Source organism: Babylonia areolata, chromosome 24 (genome assembly GCF_041734735.1).
Source record: "Babylonia areolata isolate BAREFJ2019XMU chromosome 24, ASM4173473v1, whole genome shotgun sequence".
Lineage (NCBI taxonomy): Eukaryota > Metazoa > Mollusca > Gastropoda > Neogastropoda > Buccinidae > Babylonia > Babylonia areolata.
This window is the reverse complement of record NC_134899.1, coordinates 23,028,125-23,045,357: the sequence shown is the minus strand read 5'-3', so window position 1 is coordinate 23,045,357 and position 17,233 is coordinate 23,028,125. Positions and strand designations below refer to the sequence as shown.

General features: G+C 45.2%; 3 protein-coding genes and 1 pseudogene across 3 annotated transcripts in view; 2 read left to right on the top strand and 2 right to left on the bottom strand.

The window, feature by feature from the left end:
• LOC143298898 (uncharacterized) overlaps window positions 1-9,345 on the top strand; it is a 58,618-nt gene extending 49,273 nt beyond the window's left edge. Inside the window, exon 6 of the mRNA XM_076611918.1 lies at window positions 8,537-9,345. Coding sequence (XP_076468033.1) covers window positions 8,537-8,656 — 120 coding nt within the window. The 3' untranslated portion in view covers window positions 8,657-9,345. The remainder of the gene's footprint in view (window positions 1-8,536) is intronic.
• LOC143298935 (uncharacterized) lies at window positions 4,571-8,313 on the top strand (annotated as a pseudogene).
• Window positions 9,346-11,691: 2,346 nt separating the features above from the next.
• Window positions 11,692-12,782, bottom strand: LOC143298579 (uncharacterized). Its single transcript, XM_076611459.1, has 2 exons — window positions 12,252-12,782; window positions 11,692-11,721 (listed from the first exon to the last, which is right to left on the bottom strand). Exons 1-2 carry the CDS (start codon window positions 12,780-12,782, stop codon window positions 11,692-11,694), a joined length of 561 nt encoding a protein of 186 aa, XP_076467574.1.
• On the bottom strand, window positions 12,782-14,847 carry LOC143298578 (uncharacterized). The gene is made up of 3 exons (XM_076611458.1): window positions 13,800-14,847; window positions 13,268-13,509; window positions 12,782-13,057 (listed from the first exon to the last, which is right to left on the bottom strand). Exons 1-3 carry the CDS (start codon window positions 14,845-14,847, stop codon window positions 12,782-12,784), a joined length of 1,566 nt encoding a protein of 521 aa, XP_076467573.1.
• Window positions 14,848-17,233: the final 2,386 nt, after the last annotated feature.

The window sequence follows — 17,233 nt, the reverse complement described above, 5'->3', positions numbered from 1 at the left end:
CAGAAGAAAATAAGGAGGAAGTTAGAAGAATGGTTAAGACGCTCATTCGCCAATACAGATCGAGAGTCAGTGAGGGTATGTATTCGAATCTCGCTCTCGCCCATTCTCCCGAGTTTGACTGGAAAATCCTGCAGACTGAGGGTCTAGTCACTCGGCTGAGACGATAGGTAAACCTTCAAATGACATGCGCACACTGTCCATTCCAAAGATTCGTACTAAAACTTACGGTGAACGTTCCTTTTCTTTTGTTGCACCTAAACAATGGAATTCACTGCCATCACACCTCCGTTACATCCCAACACCCGCATTCAAGAGAGCACTCAAAACATAGCTTTTCAAACTGTACTTTTCTTACTGAAAAATTTCCATCTGCATATGCTTGCTGTGATTGTTGTTGCTGGATGTGCTTTTTGTGTTGATCTGTATGCATCTGTGATGGTTTTGGTGTGTTTTTCGTGATACCTGGTTCCCTGGTGTTATTTTTGACAATGGTGAATGTGATGTGCTTTGTTTTGCTGTGATTTGAACCTGTGTATTTGAGACTGTGATGGCGCCTGTATCGATTTACATATTTAAACAGTGGAATTACAACAAAGAGCCAAGTGGGCTCCAAAGTAAACTCTGATTTATTTCAAACACATGGTGATTATCATATAAGACATTTCTAATGGAAGCAGATGGAACTGCAGATTTTGTAAATGACAGGTAAATATGGTTTTAACTGTTCGGGTGACATTTATGGATGATATGCGCGGGGGTAATTTCATTGCCGTAAATGCAAGTCACATTAGAAGTGTATTTTGTTTTTATGGCATCCAGTCGTAGTCTGTATATTAGACTGGTGAGCCTTCTGCTTCTGTGATGTCCTTTTGTTTTAACTGAAGAAAACATGCGATCAAATTTGCGGAAGCTATTGTCAGTATTTTCTCTGTCAGGATCAGACTCACGTTTTAGTTTATTGACATGGTTCCAGCAAGTTTTCTCCAGTAGAGAATAATCTTCTTGTAATGAATATGAACTTGAATACTGACGAATTTATATGGCACTGGAAATGTTCATTGCGCCGTTTTTCGCACAACGATCCACCCGCTCATTTCCTACAAACACTTCGTGAGAAGGGATCCAACAAAAGTTAATCTTTGTACCACGGATGGTCAAAACATTAATTATATGACGAATTTCTGTTACGAGTTCTCCTCTTGTCTTCAGATTAAAAGATTTTAATGCTTGTAATACAGATTTAGAATCGACACAAAATGACACTTGAAATATGGTAATGGGAAGATCTAGTAGGTGATTTAATCCCATTAATATACAGCCATAAGTTCTCTTGTGAATATAGAAAAATCTTTACCGATATCTCTCTACTTTTAATGACGGAATTATAAATGCTGCCCCTACCTGATTGTTATAAAGTCCTGAACCATCTGTATAACTTTAACGTGATTTGGATAATTTTCTTAAATGTGAGATTTAACAAAAGCAGAGAGAGAAGGGCCTAAAATTAAGTTTTCTTTAAATCTAGGTAATTGATGTCAAATGTTGCGTTGTTCATCTCCCATTAAGGTATTGTCGTATATGATAACCGAGGGGCAGTTTGATTTGGGTTCACTCCTGATGTTTTAAATATGCCAGAGGTATAAGTACCTATAGTCGTGAGGGAGTGAACAGACTGTGCTCTTTTAGGGAAAAGAAGGTTTGATTTTAAACTTATCTCGGCAATATATTTGAAGTTTGAACCGTTGTACTTCTCAAGATATATTTTCCTGATGCAAGTTTCATCTGTTCTTCAAAGGGTAATACTTTAATTTCTGTGTATGTTTTTAAAGTTGAAGCAGGAACTGGAACACCAACAGCAAGTTTATATGCCATACTATCCACAGTTTGTAATTTCTTTAACATGTATTTCTTTCAGAAAAGAATACCTCTTGTGCATAGGTTAGCTTTGAGCGTACTGGCGATGTTGCTAAGTGGATAAGTACAGAGGTATCCTGACCCCAGTGTTGCCTGCTAACAGTCTTTAATAAGTTGAGGCTTTTTCTAGCCTTTGTCAAGAGGTATTCCAAGTGTATATTCCACGTCAGTTTGTGATGTGAGATATACGCCAAGAAATTTTACTGCTTGTTTATATTATATCATTGACCCATCTATCTTAAAAATAGGAAATGTGTCTGGGTTATAACTAGGATTAAACAGAACCATGCATGATTTTCTCTCTCTGTGTGTGTGTGTGTGTGTGTGTGTGTGTGTGTTCAAAATATTTAAAATAAATTCTGTTGAAAAAAAAATCTGAATTTTCGCTGCTACCCAACAGCTTAGTCACATACTACTCTCATAATAGGTGACATTATGTTATTTTTTACGTCATCTTCTTGGACCTTACATGACTTCTTCTATTACGTAAATGTATCATGTTCTAAGTACTCCCTCAATTGTCTGTACACATCTCTCTCTCTCTCTCTCTCTCTGTATTAGTGATCGTGTATAACCACCACCACGACAAACCGGACTGGTAACTCCACGAATTCAGGGTTCATAACGAAAACCATGGATGTCGCTTCTCGTGTTCAGTCCAACAAAAACCGTCCCAAGGTTACACATCCAGTTTTCTTCTTTTCAGCTCCTCCACTTTGCTGACCTGCTCCAACGCTGTCACCTGTAAAAAAACAAAAAAAAAACAAACTGAGGCTGTCGTCAGTAGGGTGAGAGGTGGAAGAAACATGGGCAGCGACCGTACACTTAGTGCTTTTCCTCAGTTTGCAGTCGCTTTTGTGGTTTGCCCATCTCCTCTTAAGATGACAGGAGCATCCCACATATTGTGTGCCTCAGGGTGTAGTCTGCAGGTCAATAGATAGACCAAGTTTGGTGTGGTGCAGGAGAGGTGTTGGTTGATCTGCCAGCGCCTTCCATCCCAAGAAGAAATGACATGGTCTGTGAATTTGCCATGACTGCAAGTGTCACAGCGAGGTGCCTTACATTTGAAGAAGCCTCGGATGTTGTCAGGGCCATGAACCACAAATCCGTTTGGGGACAGTGGGTTTGTACATACTGCCCAGGTTTCTGAGGCGTCTGTCTGCTGCAATTATCAGGTTTTTGGGGGAAACATTCTTTGTTTAGGGGGTCAACATAGAGTAAATTGGTGTTACGTCTGATGATTTCTGATTTGGAAGGGAATCATGGATCAAATGTAGTGATCCAAGCCAGTTTCTTTGGTTTCTTTTTTCTGGTGGCAGTCAGCAGTTCTCTCCTGTCTCCTCTGGCACCTTTCACTAGATCAGATTTTGCTTTGTCAAAATTCAAACCTGCCAAGGGTAAGTACTCATCAATTTTACGCTAAAGCGTGTCGTCTTCACTGCATATAATGCTTTAGTCTTGTCTCCACTACTGTCACGAGGCCCTTGAACAGTGGAGGAGGATGGCAACCAGTGGGGGGAAGGTAAGCATAAGAACTCTTGCTGTACATATCAGTCACTATCTTTCCCTCAAGCACAGACAAGCCAGTGTCAAGGTAAGATGCCATTTTTCTCACATTTTGTATTTGTATTCCTTTTTATCACAACAGATTTCTCTGTGTGAAATTCGGGCTGAATGTTTGATTGGTTAAGAGACTGTAATTAGTGATTTTCAAAGACTCCCACATGAGCAGAACCTAACAGGTTAACCATCATCTCTATACCTGCTCCAATCCAAATGCCTGAAGTCATCCTGCTGCTCTGATGGGATGAGTGTTGAGAAGAGTGGTACCGGACAAGTGCCAACCAGCTTAGCATCAAATTGCCCCATGAATACGTCCACATAATCACATGAATGTGGTGGCCCCATTGCCGTTCCATGGTTTGGTGTAGCAAATATGGTAGTCCCAGCGTGCGATGTGTAACTCTGCCTATGCCAGTCCCAAGCCCGGATGAAAAAGTGAGGAGGGTTGGGCGTGGGGCTAGCAACCCTACCCTGTAAAAAACCAGCTTGCTACAGAAACGCCAACAACAGACCAAGAGATTATGTGTGGTTCGTCCGTCGGGATCGACGAGGACCATCTAGTCATCCTGGGGGTGGGTGGGTTGGGATCTGTGGGTGCGCAGATGACTGGTCAGGCCAATCCGCGCCCGGAAGGTTCTGACGCAGTGTGGACAGGGGATGGTGGCGGCTGTCGGGGACTTGCTGGCACTGCTTTTCCTGGCCTGTCTGCGTTGCTCTGCTGCAGCGATTCTGTTGGCCTCACAGGATTTGGCGCCTTTGTGGATAGCTGAACGCCACTTTGGTCTGTCCATTGCATTCAGTTCCCATGTGTCGTGGCTGATGCTGAAGGCCTTCAGAGAAGCTTTCAGAGTGTCTTTGAAGCGCTTCTTTTGGCCTCCATGGGAGCGCTTGCCATGTTGGAGTTCGCCATACAGCAGTTTCTTGGGGAGCCGGTGGTCTGGCATGCGAACTACATGGCCTGCCTAGCGCAGCTGGGCGTGCATCAAGATGGTGTAGATGCTGGGCAAGTTTGCACGAGTGAGCACCTCTGTGTCAGGGATCTGACCAAGAGATTACTACCCTGGAAGAGGAAGGGTCCTCGTCAAGAGGACATATGACGCCATGTGGTGAAAGCCGTGAGTTTACGGAAGCTACAGGGCCGACCCCCCTTCTATCGACTAGGACCATCAATGTCGGAACATGGAATGTGAGGACCATGTATGAGACGGGAAAAACATCACAAGTAGCGACAGAGATGAAAAGCTACAACTTCACACTGCTTGGAATCAGCGAGACCCATTGGACACAGTCAGGATAAAGGAGAGTGCTCACCGGAGAGATGTTGCTGTACTCCGGCCACGAAGAAGACAACGCCCCACACACAGAAGGCATTGCACTCATGTTGCCAAGACCTGCACAGCGAGCTCTGTTTAAATGGGAAGCACACGGATTAAGAATCATCACAGCGTCCTTCAGAACGAAGATGAAGAGGATAAAGATGAATATTATCCAGTGCTATGCCCCAACTAACGAAAGTGATGAAGAAACCAAAGACCAGTTCTATGACAGACTGCAGAAAGTCATGACCAAGTACCCAGAGAAAGATGTCAACATCCTCATGGGTGACCTCAATGCCAAAATCGGGCAGGACAACACCGGATACGAGGAAGTGATGGGAAGACACGGACTAGGAGAGATGAATGAGAACGGCGAGAGATTTGCAGACTTGTGTGCAATGAACAACCTGGTCATCGGTGGCAGCACTTTCCCCCACAGAAGAGTAAACAAGGCCACGTGGGTATCTCCTGACCTAGTGGCTGAGAATCAAATCGACCACATCTGCAGGGCCAAGAGATTCAGGTCTCTGCAGGATGTAAGGGTTAGAAGAGGAGCAGACGTCGCATCTAATCACCACCTGCTGGTAGCAAGGCTGAAACTGAAGCTGAAGAAGAACTGGACAGAGGCAACAACGAAGAGACAGAAGTTCAATATCACCCTGCTGAAAGACTCTAAGACCAGAGAAGAATTCAGAGCGTCTCTCACCAACAAGCATCAAGTGCTACAGGAACTGCTTGAAGAAGAGGCAGACATTGAGAACCAGTGGCAGAAAGTGAAAGAGATAGTTACATCAACCTGTCAGGAAGTAGTAGGCCCCAAGAGATATCAACAGAGGGAATGGATATCGGGAGACACACTGCGCAAGATCCAGGAGAGGAAGCAGAAGAAGGCAGCAGTAAATAACAGCCGTGCAAGAGCAGCAAAGGCCAAGGCACAAGAAGACCTCACAGAAGCCAACAGAGAAGTGAAGAGGAGCGCGAGAGCAAACAAGCGCAAGTATATCGACAACCTGGCAGAGGAGGCCGAGGAAGCAGCAGCCAGAAATGACATGAAGACGCTCTATGACACCAGAAAGAAACTGTCAGGGAAGTACATCAGGCCCGAGCGACCAGTGAAAGACAAGGAAGGAAACACAGTTCAGGGAACTGAACGAGAACTGATCAGATGGGCAGAGCACTTTGAAGAGCCCCTGAACAGACCCGTCCCTCCAAATCCCCCAGACATCAACCCAGTTGACAGAGACCTGGACATCAACTGTGGGAATCTAACCAGGGAGGAGGTCAGGAAAGCCATCAAACTACTGAGGAACGGCAAAGCAACAGGACCAGATGACATCCCTGCAGAAGCACTCAAGGCAGATCTGGAGACCACAGTAGAGATGCTGTACCCTCTCATCGAGAAGATTTGGGAAGAGGAAGAAGTACCAGCAGACTGGAAAGAGGGCTACCTCATCAAGCTACCCAAGAAAGGAGACCTCAGCAACTGCGCCAACTACAGAGGAATAACGCTTCTGTCAGTGCCAGGAAAGGTCTTCAACAGGATCTTGCTTGAGAGAATGAAAGGTGCAGTCGACCCCCTTCTCCGGGACCAGCAGGCTGGCTTTCGCCAGAACAGATCATGCATTGACCAGATCGCCACCTTGCGCATCATCGTCGAGCAGTCCTTAGAGTGGAACTCATCGCTGTATATCAACTTCGCCGATTACGAGAAGGCCTTCGACAGCATAGACCGCGAAACCCTCTGGAAGCTGCTACGTCACTATGGAGTGCCAATCAAGCTGGCCAACCTGATCAAGAATTCGTATGAGGGAATGAGGTGCCGGGTGGTCCATGGAGGACAGCTCACAGACAGCTTTGAGGTGAAGACTGGAGTCAGGCAAGGCTGTCTCCTGTCACCTTTCCTCTTCCTCCTGGCAATCCACTGGACCATGAAAACATCAACAGCGGACATAAGAAACGGAATCCAGTGGACACTACTTGACCAGCTAGATGACCTGGACTTTGCGGATGACCTGGCCTCCTTTCCCACAGTCACCAGCAAATGCAGGACAAGACAACAGAGCTGGCAACTACCTCATCACAAGTCGGCCTCAACATCCACAAGGGCAAGACCAAGATCCTCAAGATCAACACAGCAAGAGAAGACCCAGTCACAGTGCACGGGAGCAAGCTGGAAAAGGTAGAGGCCTTCACATACTTGGGCAGCATCATCGACAAGCAGGGTGGCACAGACGCAGACGTCAGAGCAAGAATCGACAAAGCGAGGGCAGCATACTTGCAACTGAAGAACATCTGGAGCTCCATGGTGTTGTCGATTAGCACGAAGATAAGGCTGTTCAACTCCGACGTCAAGTCAGTCCTTCTGTATGGAGCAGAGACATGGAGGACAACAAAGACCACCATCAGGAAAGTGCAGACCTTCATCAACAGCTGCCTGAGAAGGATCCTCCAGATACGCTGGCCCGACCATATCAGCAACGCAGACCTGTGACAGCGTACCAACCAGATGCCAGCTGAAGACGAGATTCGGCGCAGAAGATGGAGATGGATCGGGCACACCCTGAGGAAGCCAGACAGTAACATCACCAGGCAGGCACTGAAGTGGAATCCCCAGGGCAAATGGAAGAGAGGAAGGCCAAGAAACACTTGGCGACGTGACCCCGAGGCAGACACCAAGAAGATGGGGCACACATGGAGACAATTAGAAAGGGCAGCCCAGGACAGAGGACTCTGGCGGACTGTTGTGAGCGGCCTATGCTCCGGGGGGAGTGATGGGCATAATTGACTGCGTGCGATTGTACTAACAGGCGTTGTGATCCAGTGAAATTTGCAGAGCCTGCATAGTGCACTGAGGTGGTAAATTCAATGGATAGGAGTAACATCTGGCGAGTAGCAGGTATTCCCATTTCGTTGCTGACATTTAGGAATAGAGAAATCACATCATATACTGCAAAACAAGCATTTTCTGGCTGTGGGTCAACTGCGTCGTTGATGTAGAGAAGTTTGGCAAGAAATTCTTTGCTCTCCAACACTTGGTACGGTAGATGTGAAACTAGATGGGACATGGCCTGTTGCACAACTTTTGAGATGTGTTGTGTAGGTGTATCACATCCGGATAACAAAAGACGTGTTGGGTAGGGCGGTGGTTTGTGTCTTTTGATTAGGGGTTTGCAGTGTCCAGGTCTCGTTCCCTCGAGGTCGGTTACATATTTGACTATGTTTTCTTCCAGGTGTCCTTGGGACTTCCACTTATCCGTCCAGGTCTTGATAACTCTGCAAGTGTTGTCCGTAGGGTTAACTGGAATAATGTCATAGTAATAAATTTTTTTGAGTTCCTCAAGGATCTGTCGTCTTTATCCAAAGGAGTGATGACAGTGTTGCCTGATTTGTCAGCAAACCTACATGCAGCATTGTGAGTCAGTGGTAGTCTCCGTAGTTCCCCAAGAGCATACCAAGGCCTCTTAATAAAGTCTCTATCTGTCTCCATCTTTGGTTGAGATCTTATCTCCCAGATCTTCTACATTTCCTTTTTGTTTCTCCTTCTGTATGCACACACACACACACACACACACACACACACACATATATATATATATATATATGTGTGTGTGTGTGTGTGTGTGCGTGTGTGTGTGTGTGTGTGTGTGTGTTATCTTCAATTTATAGATGTGTGTGTGTGTGTGTGTGTGTGTGTGTGATCACTGGTTGTTTTTGTTTTTTGGGTTGTTTTTTTTTTACCCCAGGTCATTTACAGTATGTTTCAACCCAGCTTCAACTTCACACGACGATTTGAACTCCAGGCCTACGCCCCACAAGGTGATCTCTGGTTCACGCTGGGATACCGCATGAAAGCGGCTCCGTGACGTTTGCTGTAGCTGTGGCTTCTAGAAAACACTATCCAGAGTACATCAGATTTTTAGTTGGAAGTGGTGCTGGTATTGAAAGATGAACAGATGCGTGTCCTACTATTGATTATCATATCTATCATGTGTCACGGCTTTTCGGCTTTATCAGACTTTTGCCTGATCATCAGGACTTTAAAAAAAATATATATATATTTGTATTTGTATTTCTTTTTATCACAAGAGATTTCTTTGTGTGAAATTCGGACTGCTCTCCCCAGGGAGAGCGCGTCGCTATGCTACAGCGCCACCCATTTTTTTGTATTTTTTCCTGCGTGTAGTTTTACTTGTTTTTCTTACTCGAAGTGGATTTTTCTACAGAATTTTGCCAGGAACAACCCTTTTGTTGCCGTGGGTTCTTTTACGTGCGCTAAGTGCATGCTGCACACGGGACCTCGGTTTATCGTCTCATCCAAATGACTAGCGCCCAGACCACCACTCAAGGTCTAGTGGAGGGGAAGAAAATATCGGCGGCTGAGCCGTGATTCGAACCAGCGCGTTCAGATTCTCTCGCTTCCGAGGCGGACGCGTTACATCTCGGCCATCACTCCACTATATATATTTTTTAATTATTTCTAAACTTTATATAAGAGTGCGCAATTAAACCAAAAAAAAAAAAAAATTAAGAGTGTGCAATTATATATATATATATATATTTGTTTTATCTTCTTCAGTTTAACGTCTATTCACTGTAAGTGTTTTTAGACGGAAAGGAGAAAAGAAGTGGATAAAGGAAAGGGAATGCATGTGAATATTAGTGTAAAAAGGTATTCATGTTATGTATCAGAGGAAAAGTATGTTATAAGAAAAAGGTCTAAAGAGATTGTGGTGTGTATTGAATGAGGTGTCATGGGAAGGAGAATATGTATATGCATATCAACAAGTATTAACCTACAACAATGTAAATATAAATAACAACATTAATTAATATATATTTGTGTCCGTGGCTGTGTGCTGGTTTTTGTTGTTGTTGTTGTTTTGTTTTTTGTTTGTTTTTTTGTGGGGCCTCCAGCCTCCTCCACCCCCCCTCCCCCTCACCCCCACCCTTTTTTTTTGTGTTGGACCTACATCCTATTTTTTCCCACAACTTTCTTTTTCTTCTTTCACAGATTCATATTTACCTTTCATGCACCACTTTCGCCTACACACCTTAACTAATCACTTTCATTCGTTTGTTGTTTTTTTTCCTATCGTCTGGCGCAGCAGTTGCCCCAGTGTGTCTTGAGGCGTGCATTTTAAGTGTATTCAATGTCTGTATACATTTGCCTGTTGTTGTTTTTTATGTTCTAGTGCTCTGATGTATGCATTCTAAACATGTATACAAGTGATTATATCTGTCTGGGTTAATTATTGCCCTGGTGTGAGTTGTTTATTAGATATTGAAGCTTTTCTGTCGTTCATCCTCTTTCTCTTCCTCATCTCTCTTAAAACCTAACACATAACCAAAGCAGAAAAAAAAGAGAGAAAAAAAAGATTTGTCATCTGTATCATACCGGGGCGGATCTACCTTCTCTAGAAGACATATTATAAGCGGCTACTCAAAAAAGCAAAATCAATCAGCCAGGGATTTTCGAGATGCTCCCCTCTGGTCGACGGTACAGAAGTGTAAGGACGAAACCCAATCGCTTTGCCAATAGCTTTTTCCCGAAAGCAGCCAATGCCCTGTCTCTCGAACAAATCCAGCATGATAACTAGAATTACGCAACCAACAACCATCTACCTGAAGATCTAGTCATCAGCCCCATCCACATGTTAAATGCGGCTTCTGTTCAAACGCGCGCGCGCCTCCAATATTCCTTGTGACCCCGGTGACACTTGGTAATAAAGACATATTCTATTCTATTCTATTCTATTCTATTCTATTCTATTCTACAACAATGGACCGACCCTATCTTCCCTTTTAATGTCTACATTTGTTTACATGCCAGTGGTTTTAGGTGACTTATTGCATGTATGTAACAGTGTATGCGGAGTTAGAAGTGGTAGGGCACGTCCTTTCCACTGAGCATCTCTCCCAGAGGAAGAGTTCGCAATTACTTATGTTATGGCTAGCTTCCTATGGAGAAAATTTAATTAGCTTGGAATCCATAATCCTTCCAGTGTTTATCTAATAAATTCTTAAAATTGGTAAGTGTTCCTGAAGTGACAATGTTACTGGGCAGATCATACCAGAAGTTAACAACCCTGTCAGTAAAAAAAAGTATGAAAGAAGGTTTGATCTGGTGAATGCCTTCATTAATTTTAGTGGGTGTCCTCTGGTATGATTACTGTCCTTTAGAGTTAAAAGATTTTGTGTAGTGCTCTTATCATAATGTCCATGTAGAATCTTATATGTCTCAATCATATCACCACTAATGTTTTGGGATCTGCTTATCTGTAATTACATGCTGCTGATTTTAATTGATGCTTTGTTGTTGGCTGTTCATTGTCCTGTTGTTTTATGCAATCCCCGCGAAGAACGTCATTGTGAAGACTGCGGCAGAAATGGACTTGGTGATGTATTTCATTTTGTTATAAAATGCCCCAAATATGATGAAATCAGAAACAAACTTATCCCAAAGAAATATCCATGTATTCATTCAGCATGCAATTATTTTTAACTGTTTTCTGTGAGTAAAATGAATTGTTGAATTTAAGTAAATTTATCAAGTTATGAAAAGTTGTGTTCAGTTGCGATTGTGGCCGCATAATTTCAGTGTGGAATGAAATCTCAGTGATCCCTTGCGCAAGTTGCATTGTTAAGCACTTTTATGATTTTCATTTGTCACACACTGCTTTTATGATTTCATGCCCAAAAGGGGGTTACAGGATTAAAATATCATTGAATCTGTGTGTGTGTGTGTATGTGTGTGTGTGTGTGTGTGTGCAATCGAATATGTGTATGTGTGTGTTCGTGCGTGTGTACATGCATATATATATATATATATATATATATATATATATATATATATATATATGATGGCAGTTTCTTCGTATCCGAAGATCACTGGGAAGGTCTAGTCCGGTTGAGGCAAGCCTTCTGATGGCTGTACAGGCCAATCTTGGATTTGCATTGTCGGGAACAGCTGGCGCACGTGAAGGTTGGCTGGTCGCTGGAGGGGTAAACTTGAGATGATGCCTCCTTTCTCCGCTCGCGTTTTTCCCTGGCTGTCTGTGTCCTGACCTTTTCAAAATTCCTGACAGCTTTCCTGGTGGAAGTTTTCCAGGCAGATCTGTTTGCTGCCAGTGTCTCCCAGCTGTGGTGGTCAATTTCGCTACGTGACGTCTGCTGCTTCAGTTGGTCCTTGTAGCGTCTGCGTGGAGCTCCAACGCTGCGTTTACCTTCACGCAGTTCGCCATAGAAGACGGCCTTTGGCATTCTGGAGTTGTCCATACGCGCTACATGACCTGCCCAGCGCAGCTGTCGAAGCATCAGCATTGACTCGATGCTTGGGAGATCAGCTTTCTCCAGGACTTCGATGTTGGTGGTATAGTCCTGCCAATTGATGCCCATGATGAAGCGTAGGCATCTCTGGTGGAAACGCTCCAGCAGCTTGATGTGTCTCCTGTAGAGGACCCAAGCTTCAGATCCATACAGCAGGGTACTGATGACGACTGCCCTGTAGACCTGGATTTTGGTCGAGAGTCTCAGGGAGTGGTTTTGCCAAACACGTTTCTGGAGACGACCAAATGAGCTGCTGGATTTGGACAGACGATGGTCCACATCCTTGGAGATTGTGGCATCGTTGGAGATGATGCTTCCAAGGTAAGTGAAATGTTCCACAGCATTCAGTTGGTGCCCGTCAATGTAGATCTTGGGTGGTGCGTAGGTGCCATGAAGGGGTGCCTGGTACATGACTTCGGTCTTCTTCAGACTAATGGTGAGGCCAAAAGCCCGGGCTGCATCAGCAAAATGATTGACGACTAACTGCAGAGCTTCCTCAGCATGAGCGAGGAGAGCACAGTCGTCTGCAAACAGCAGCTCCAGGATCAGTTCCTCAGTGGTCTTGGTACGCGCAAGGAGACGACGGAGGTTGAAGATGCTGCCATCAGTTCTGAATCTGATGTTGATGCCTTCAAGCAGATCTTCCTTGGCTTCCCTCAGCATCAGGCCAAGGAAGATTGCGAAGAGTGTGGGGGCAGGACGCAGCCTTGCTTGACACCGTTTCCAATGGGGAACGGCTCTGAAAGTTCGCCTCCACACTTCACTTGGCCACGCTGATCTTCATGGAGTTGCTTGAGGACTGCAAGAAACTTTGGTGGGCATCCAAGCTTTGTCAGGACCTTCCAGAGCCTGTCTCGGCTAACCGTATCGAAGGCCTTGGTCAGGTCGACGAAGGCTGCGTAAAGGCCCATGTTCTGCTCCCTGCACTTCTCCTGCAACTGGCGTAGCACAAAAACAATGTCTGTGGTTCCTCTGTTTGCTCGAAATCCGCACTAGCTCTCGGGGAGATTTTCCTCGGCGATGGTGGGAATCAGCCTGTCCAGTAGGACTCTTGCCAGAATCTTTCCTGCAATTGACAGAAGGGTGATGCCTCTGTAGTTGGAGCAGTCAGATTTCTCGCCCTTGTTTTTGTAGAGGGAGACGATCACTGCATCTCTGAGGTCACCTGGCACTACTCCTTTGTCCCAGCACAGAGTGAAGAGGGATGTCAGCTGTTCTCCGACAATGTCGCCTCCTGCAACGTACACTTCCGCTGGGAGCCCGTCGATGCCAGGGGCTTTGCCACCTTTGAGCTTCTTGATGGCGGACTTCACTTCTTCGAATAGCGGGGGGTTGTCCAGGTCATGTTTGACTGGCAGCTGAGGTATCTTCTCAATTGAAGAGTCCTGAACTGTACGTTGGTCTCAGAAGAGGTCTTGGTAATGCTCTGTCCAGCGATGCAAAATGGAGTCTCGATCTGTCAAGAGAGTAGTACCATCTGATGAGCGCAGAGGGGCCTGTACTTGCAGTGACGGGCCATATGCTGCTCGCAAGGCTTCGTAAAATGCTTTTGTGTTGCCCAAGTCAGCATATAACTGAGTCTTCTCAGCCAGTTTAAGCCACCAGTTTAAGCCCTGAGTTTAGGTTGAAGAGTGCTGCAAACTGTTCTGTGGGCTGCCTTGGCTGTATTGTCATCTTTACTGGCAAGGAGTCTGACATGCGAAGCACGCTTTTCTTGTATGAGATTCTGGATTTCCACATCATTCTCGTCAAACCAGTCTCTGTTTTTCCTGGAGAAGCCAGCAACGTCCGCAGCTGAATTTTGAAGGGCAGTCTTTAAGCGCTGCCACTGCTCCTCTGGATCTGGCTCCTGGCTTGATGAGACCTCAGCTTTTAGCCTGTCTTCGAGTTCCTTCCTGAACTCCTCTTCCTTGACCAGTAGTTGTTGGACATTTAGCTTCTTAGTCGGAGGTCCTCTCCTTCTGATTGCTGGTCTGACTGTGAGCCTGACCTTGGCACAAACAAGCCTGTGGTCTGTGTAGCAGTCGGCGCTTGGCATGACTCTAGTGTGCAGAACATCCTTAATATCCCTCTGGCGTACCAGGACGTAGTCCAAAAGATGCCAATGTTTGGAACGTGGATGTTTCCAGGTCGTCTTGTATCTGGCCTTCTGTTGAAACAGTGTGTTGGTGACTGACAGGCTGTGCTTGGTGCAGAACTCTAGAAGCAAGCGGCCGTTGTCATTGCAGTTGCCAATGCCATGCCGTCCTATCACTCCTGGCCAGATGATGTGATCCCTACCAACTCGTGCGTTGAAGTCACCCATGATGAGAATCTTATCCTCCTTGTCCACTTTCCTGAGCAGAAAACTAAGTTCGCTGTAGAAAGCTTCTTTGGTGACGGCATCTGCTTGGAGGGTAGGGGCATACACGCTGAACAGAGAGACGAAGCAGTTGCTTGTAAGGGGCAGTCGTAGGGACATGATGCGATCCGAATGTCCCACTGGAAGGCTATGGAGTTTGCTGGCAATAGAGGACTTGATCATGAAGCCTACTCCGGACAGTCTGCGCTCCGTTTTACTTTTGCCTGACCAGTACAGGGTGTAGCCTGCACCCTCCTCTGTGAGGGATCCTTGTTCTGCGAAGCGGATTTCGCTGAGAGCAGCGATGTCAATGTCCAGCTGTGCTAGTTCCCTCGCCACCAGAGCTGATCGTCTCTGTGGTCGGTCGCTGTCGTCCGAGTCTTGCATGGTGCGGATGTTCCAGCACGCTAACTTCAGATTGCTTCTTGCTTTTGATTTTGATTTCTTTTTCTCAATGTTGTTCTTACCGCTGCAGTGAGATGCCCGTTGGCCGCGGCGAACCAACCAGGTGTGAGTGAGGCAAGCTGTGTTTAGGCCACCTTTTCTAGGCCTGTCTCCATGTGGAACAAGCAGCGCTATCCCTAGAGAGGGCTGCTTGGTCGCTCAGAGTGCTGCCGAATGCTGTTGTTGCCTCAAGTCAACAGACAAGCGACCCAATAGTCTGAGCCGCCTACATGCAGAATTGAGACTGCGACTCCCAGTACCATCTAGTACCTGTCGTTTCGCCTCTCCTCCATCGCTGTAGGTCTTTCTTCCCGCCTGCGCTGCGAAGATTTAAAGTGAAGACCAGTGCGCGCAAACCAATCCCACTCTTTAGGCCATGCATCCTTCCATAGGGCTCAGCGAGCTAAGACGTCTATGGCGACCACAAGGCTGTAGACAGATTGCCTGTGACAGCTAACGGGCTCTGTCTGCCCGGGTTTTGAAATCAGAGATTTTCCTTCTCTTAGGCAGATTTACAACCAGGGTTGAAGGCTCAGCCCGCCCGCCCAGATATACCGCCAGGAACTCGGTCGCGCCATGACATAGCAAACTTAGTGGTTTCAGTTTCAGTTTCAGTAGCTCAAGGAGGCGTCACTGCGTTCGGACAAATCCATATACGCTACACCACATCTGCCAAGCAGTTGCCTGACCAGCAGCGTAACCCAACGCGCTTAGTCAGGCCTTGAGAAAAAAAAAGTAGATAAGCGTACATACATAAATAAATAAATAATAATTATGATAAAAAAGATAGTAGTAATGAAAATAATGATATAATAATAATAATAATAAATAAATAATTAAATAAATAAGACAACAATGATGATAAATAAGCAAATAAATATAAAACATGAAGACACACATACACCCACACATGCATAACAGATATGCCCCAAAAACGCAGTTTCACAGATATGAAAGCACAGTCAAATTCATATAAACGTACATGAGCTCCAACACACACACACACACACCACAGATTTCCCTGCACCTCCTGTGCCCCCTCCTCCACACACTCATTTCTAGTCTATGTATCGCAGCTTCCACGGCACACACACACACACACACACACACACACACACACACAAACACGCACACGCACACACTCACACACACACAGATGAACGCTTAGTTGTAAAAGCACACACACACACGCCCATATCTCCCACCCCCAACCCCACACACATATATACAAAGATATATATATAATATATACGTTCCAATATCCTGTTGCTCCCACAGTGTAGGCATGCATACACTCACATACCTCATTCTCTACCTCACCTCCTCCCTGCACCCCCACCTCCCCCTCACACACACACACATGCACAGAACTCTCCTGACACTTGTGTACACTTACACTCTCACGCATGCACAAACGCACTCAAAAACACAGACCCACACATACACACAAACACACACATACACACACGCACAGAGGCTGCCACTGATTGGCCGCAAGAGGGATGGGAAAAGATCTCTGATGCCAATAACGTGGCACAGGGGCACCGCGTGAAGGTGTTGCTAAGGGCACAGTAATGTAGGAGAGGCCATTGCAATAACCTTGCTGATTAGCAAGCTAGACAGTGGCTACGCGGCGGTCACTACACCTGGGAAGGAGAGGGTTAGACACTATCACTTCCCTTAGTGAGCGGGACGTCCGGCACCAGACCTCACTACCCCCATATATATATATATATATATGTGTGTGTGTGTGTGTGTGTGTGTGTGTGTGTGTACAAGCGTACTGTGAGGGAGTCAGATACAGATTCATGTAACCCTTTGAAGAGTCCAAAAGTGTTCAAACACACAGCTAGTGATCGAGGCAACAAAGCACAGAATGGGATTTTATTTTTACTCCAGACCAAAAGATAATTACTATTGTCTCTTCTTGTGTTGGCAATCAAAAACATGTTCTGCCATCTGGATTTGTTAACTATCCTTAAAAATGTCTTTCAGACATTGTAATTAACTGTTTCGAACTGACGTAACAGATTTTTTGTTTTGTATTTTGTGAATTTTTTTTTTCTTTTAATGTGGAGAGATGGAAGGGTTGAGGGGGGTCAGGGGAGGAGAAAAGGCTGCATTGGAAGAGTGTACAAATTTGTATATTATTCATGGCATGATCTAAAATGTGTGCATTGAGACCAGACTCTTTATTTTGATATATTACCACTTTACGTTTCGTAATATATGATAATATGTGTAATTTAATGTATTATTGTGTTCATGTATTCTGTTCATTAAAAAAAAAGAAAGAAAAAAAAGTGTGCATTGTGGACATTTGTGCCTT

What these genes read in the sequence shown, in the direction of transcription:
- LOC143298579 (XM_076611459.1), bottom strand. Translation starts at nt 12,782, where the DNA reads ATGCTGAGGGAAGCCAAGGAAGATCTGCTTGAAGGCATCAACATCAGA. An exon ending in TGTATGGATCTGAAGCTTGG is followed by an intron (nt 11,722 to 12,251) that starts GTCCTCTACAGG and finishes TGGCCTGTACAG; the next exon opens with CCATCAGAAGGCTTGCCTCA.
- LOC143298578 (XM_076611458.1), bottom strand. Translation starts at nt 14,847, where the DNA reads ATGCAAGACTCGGACGACAGCGACCGACCACAGAGACGATCAGCTCTG. An exon ending in GCATGTCAGACTCCTTGCCA is followed by an intron (nt 13,510 to 13,799) that starts GTAAAGATGACA and finishes ACCAACGTACAG; the next exon opens with TTCAGGACTCTTCAATTGAG. An exon ending in CAGGTGACCTCAGAGATGCA is followed by an intron (nt 13,058 to 13,267) that starts GTGATCGTCTCC and finishes GTGCTACGCCAG; the next exon opens with TTGCAGGAGAAGTGCAGGGA.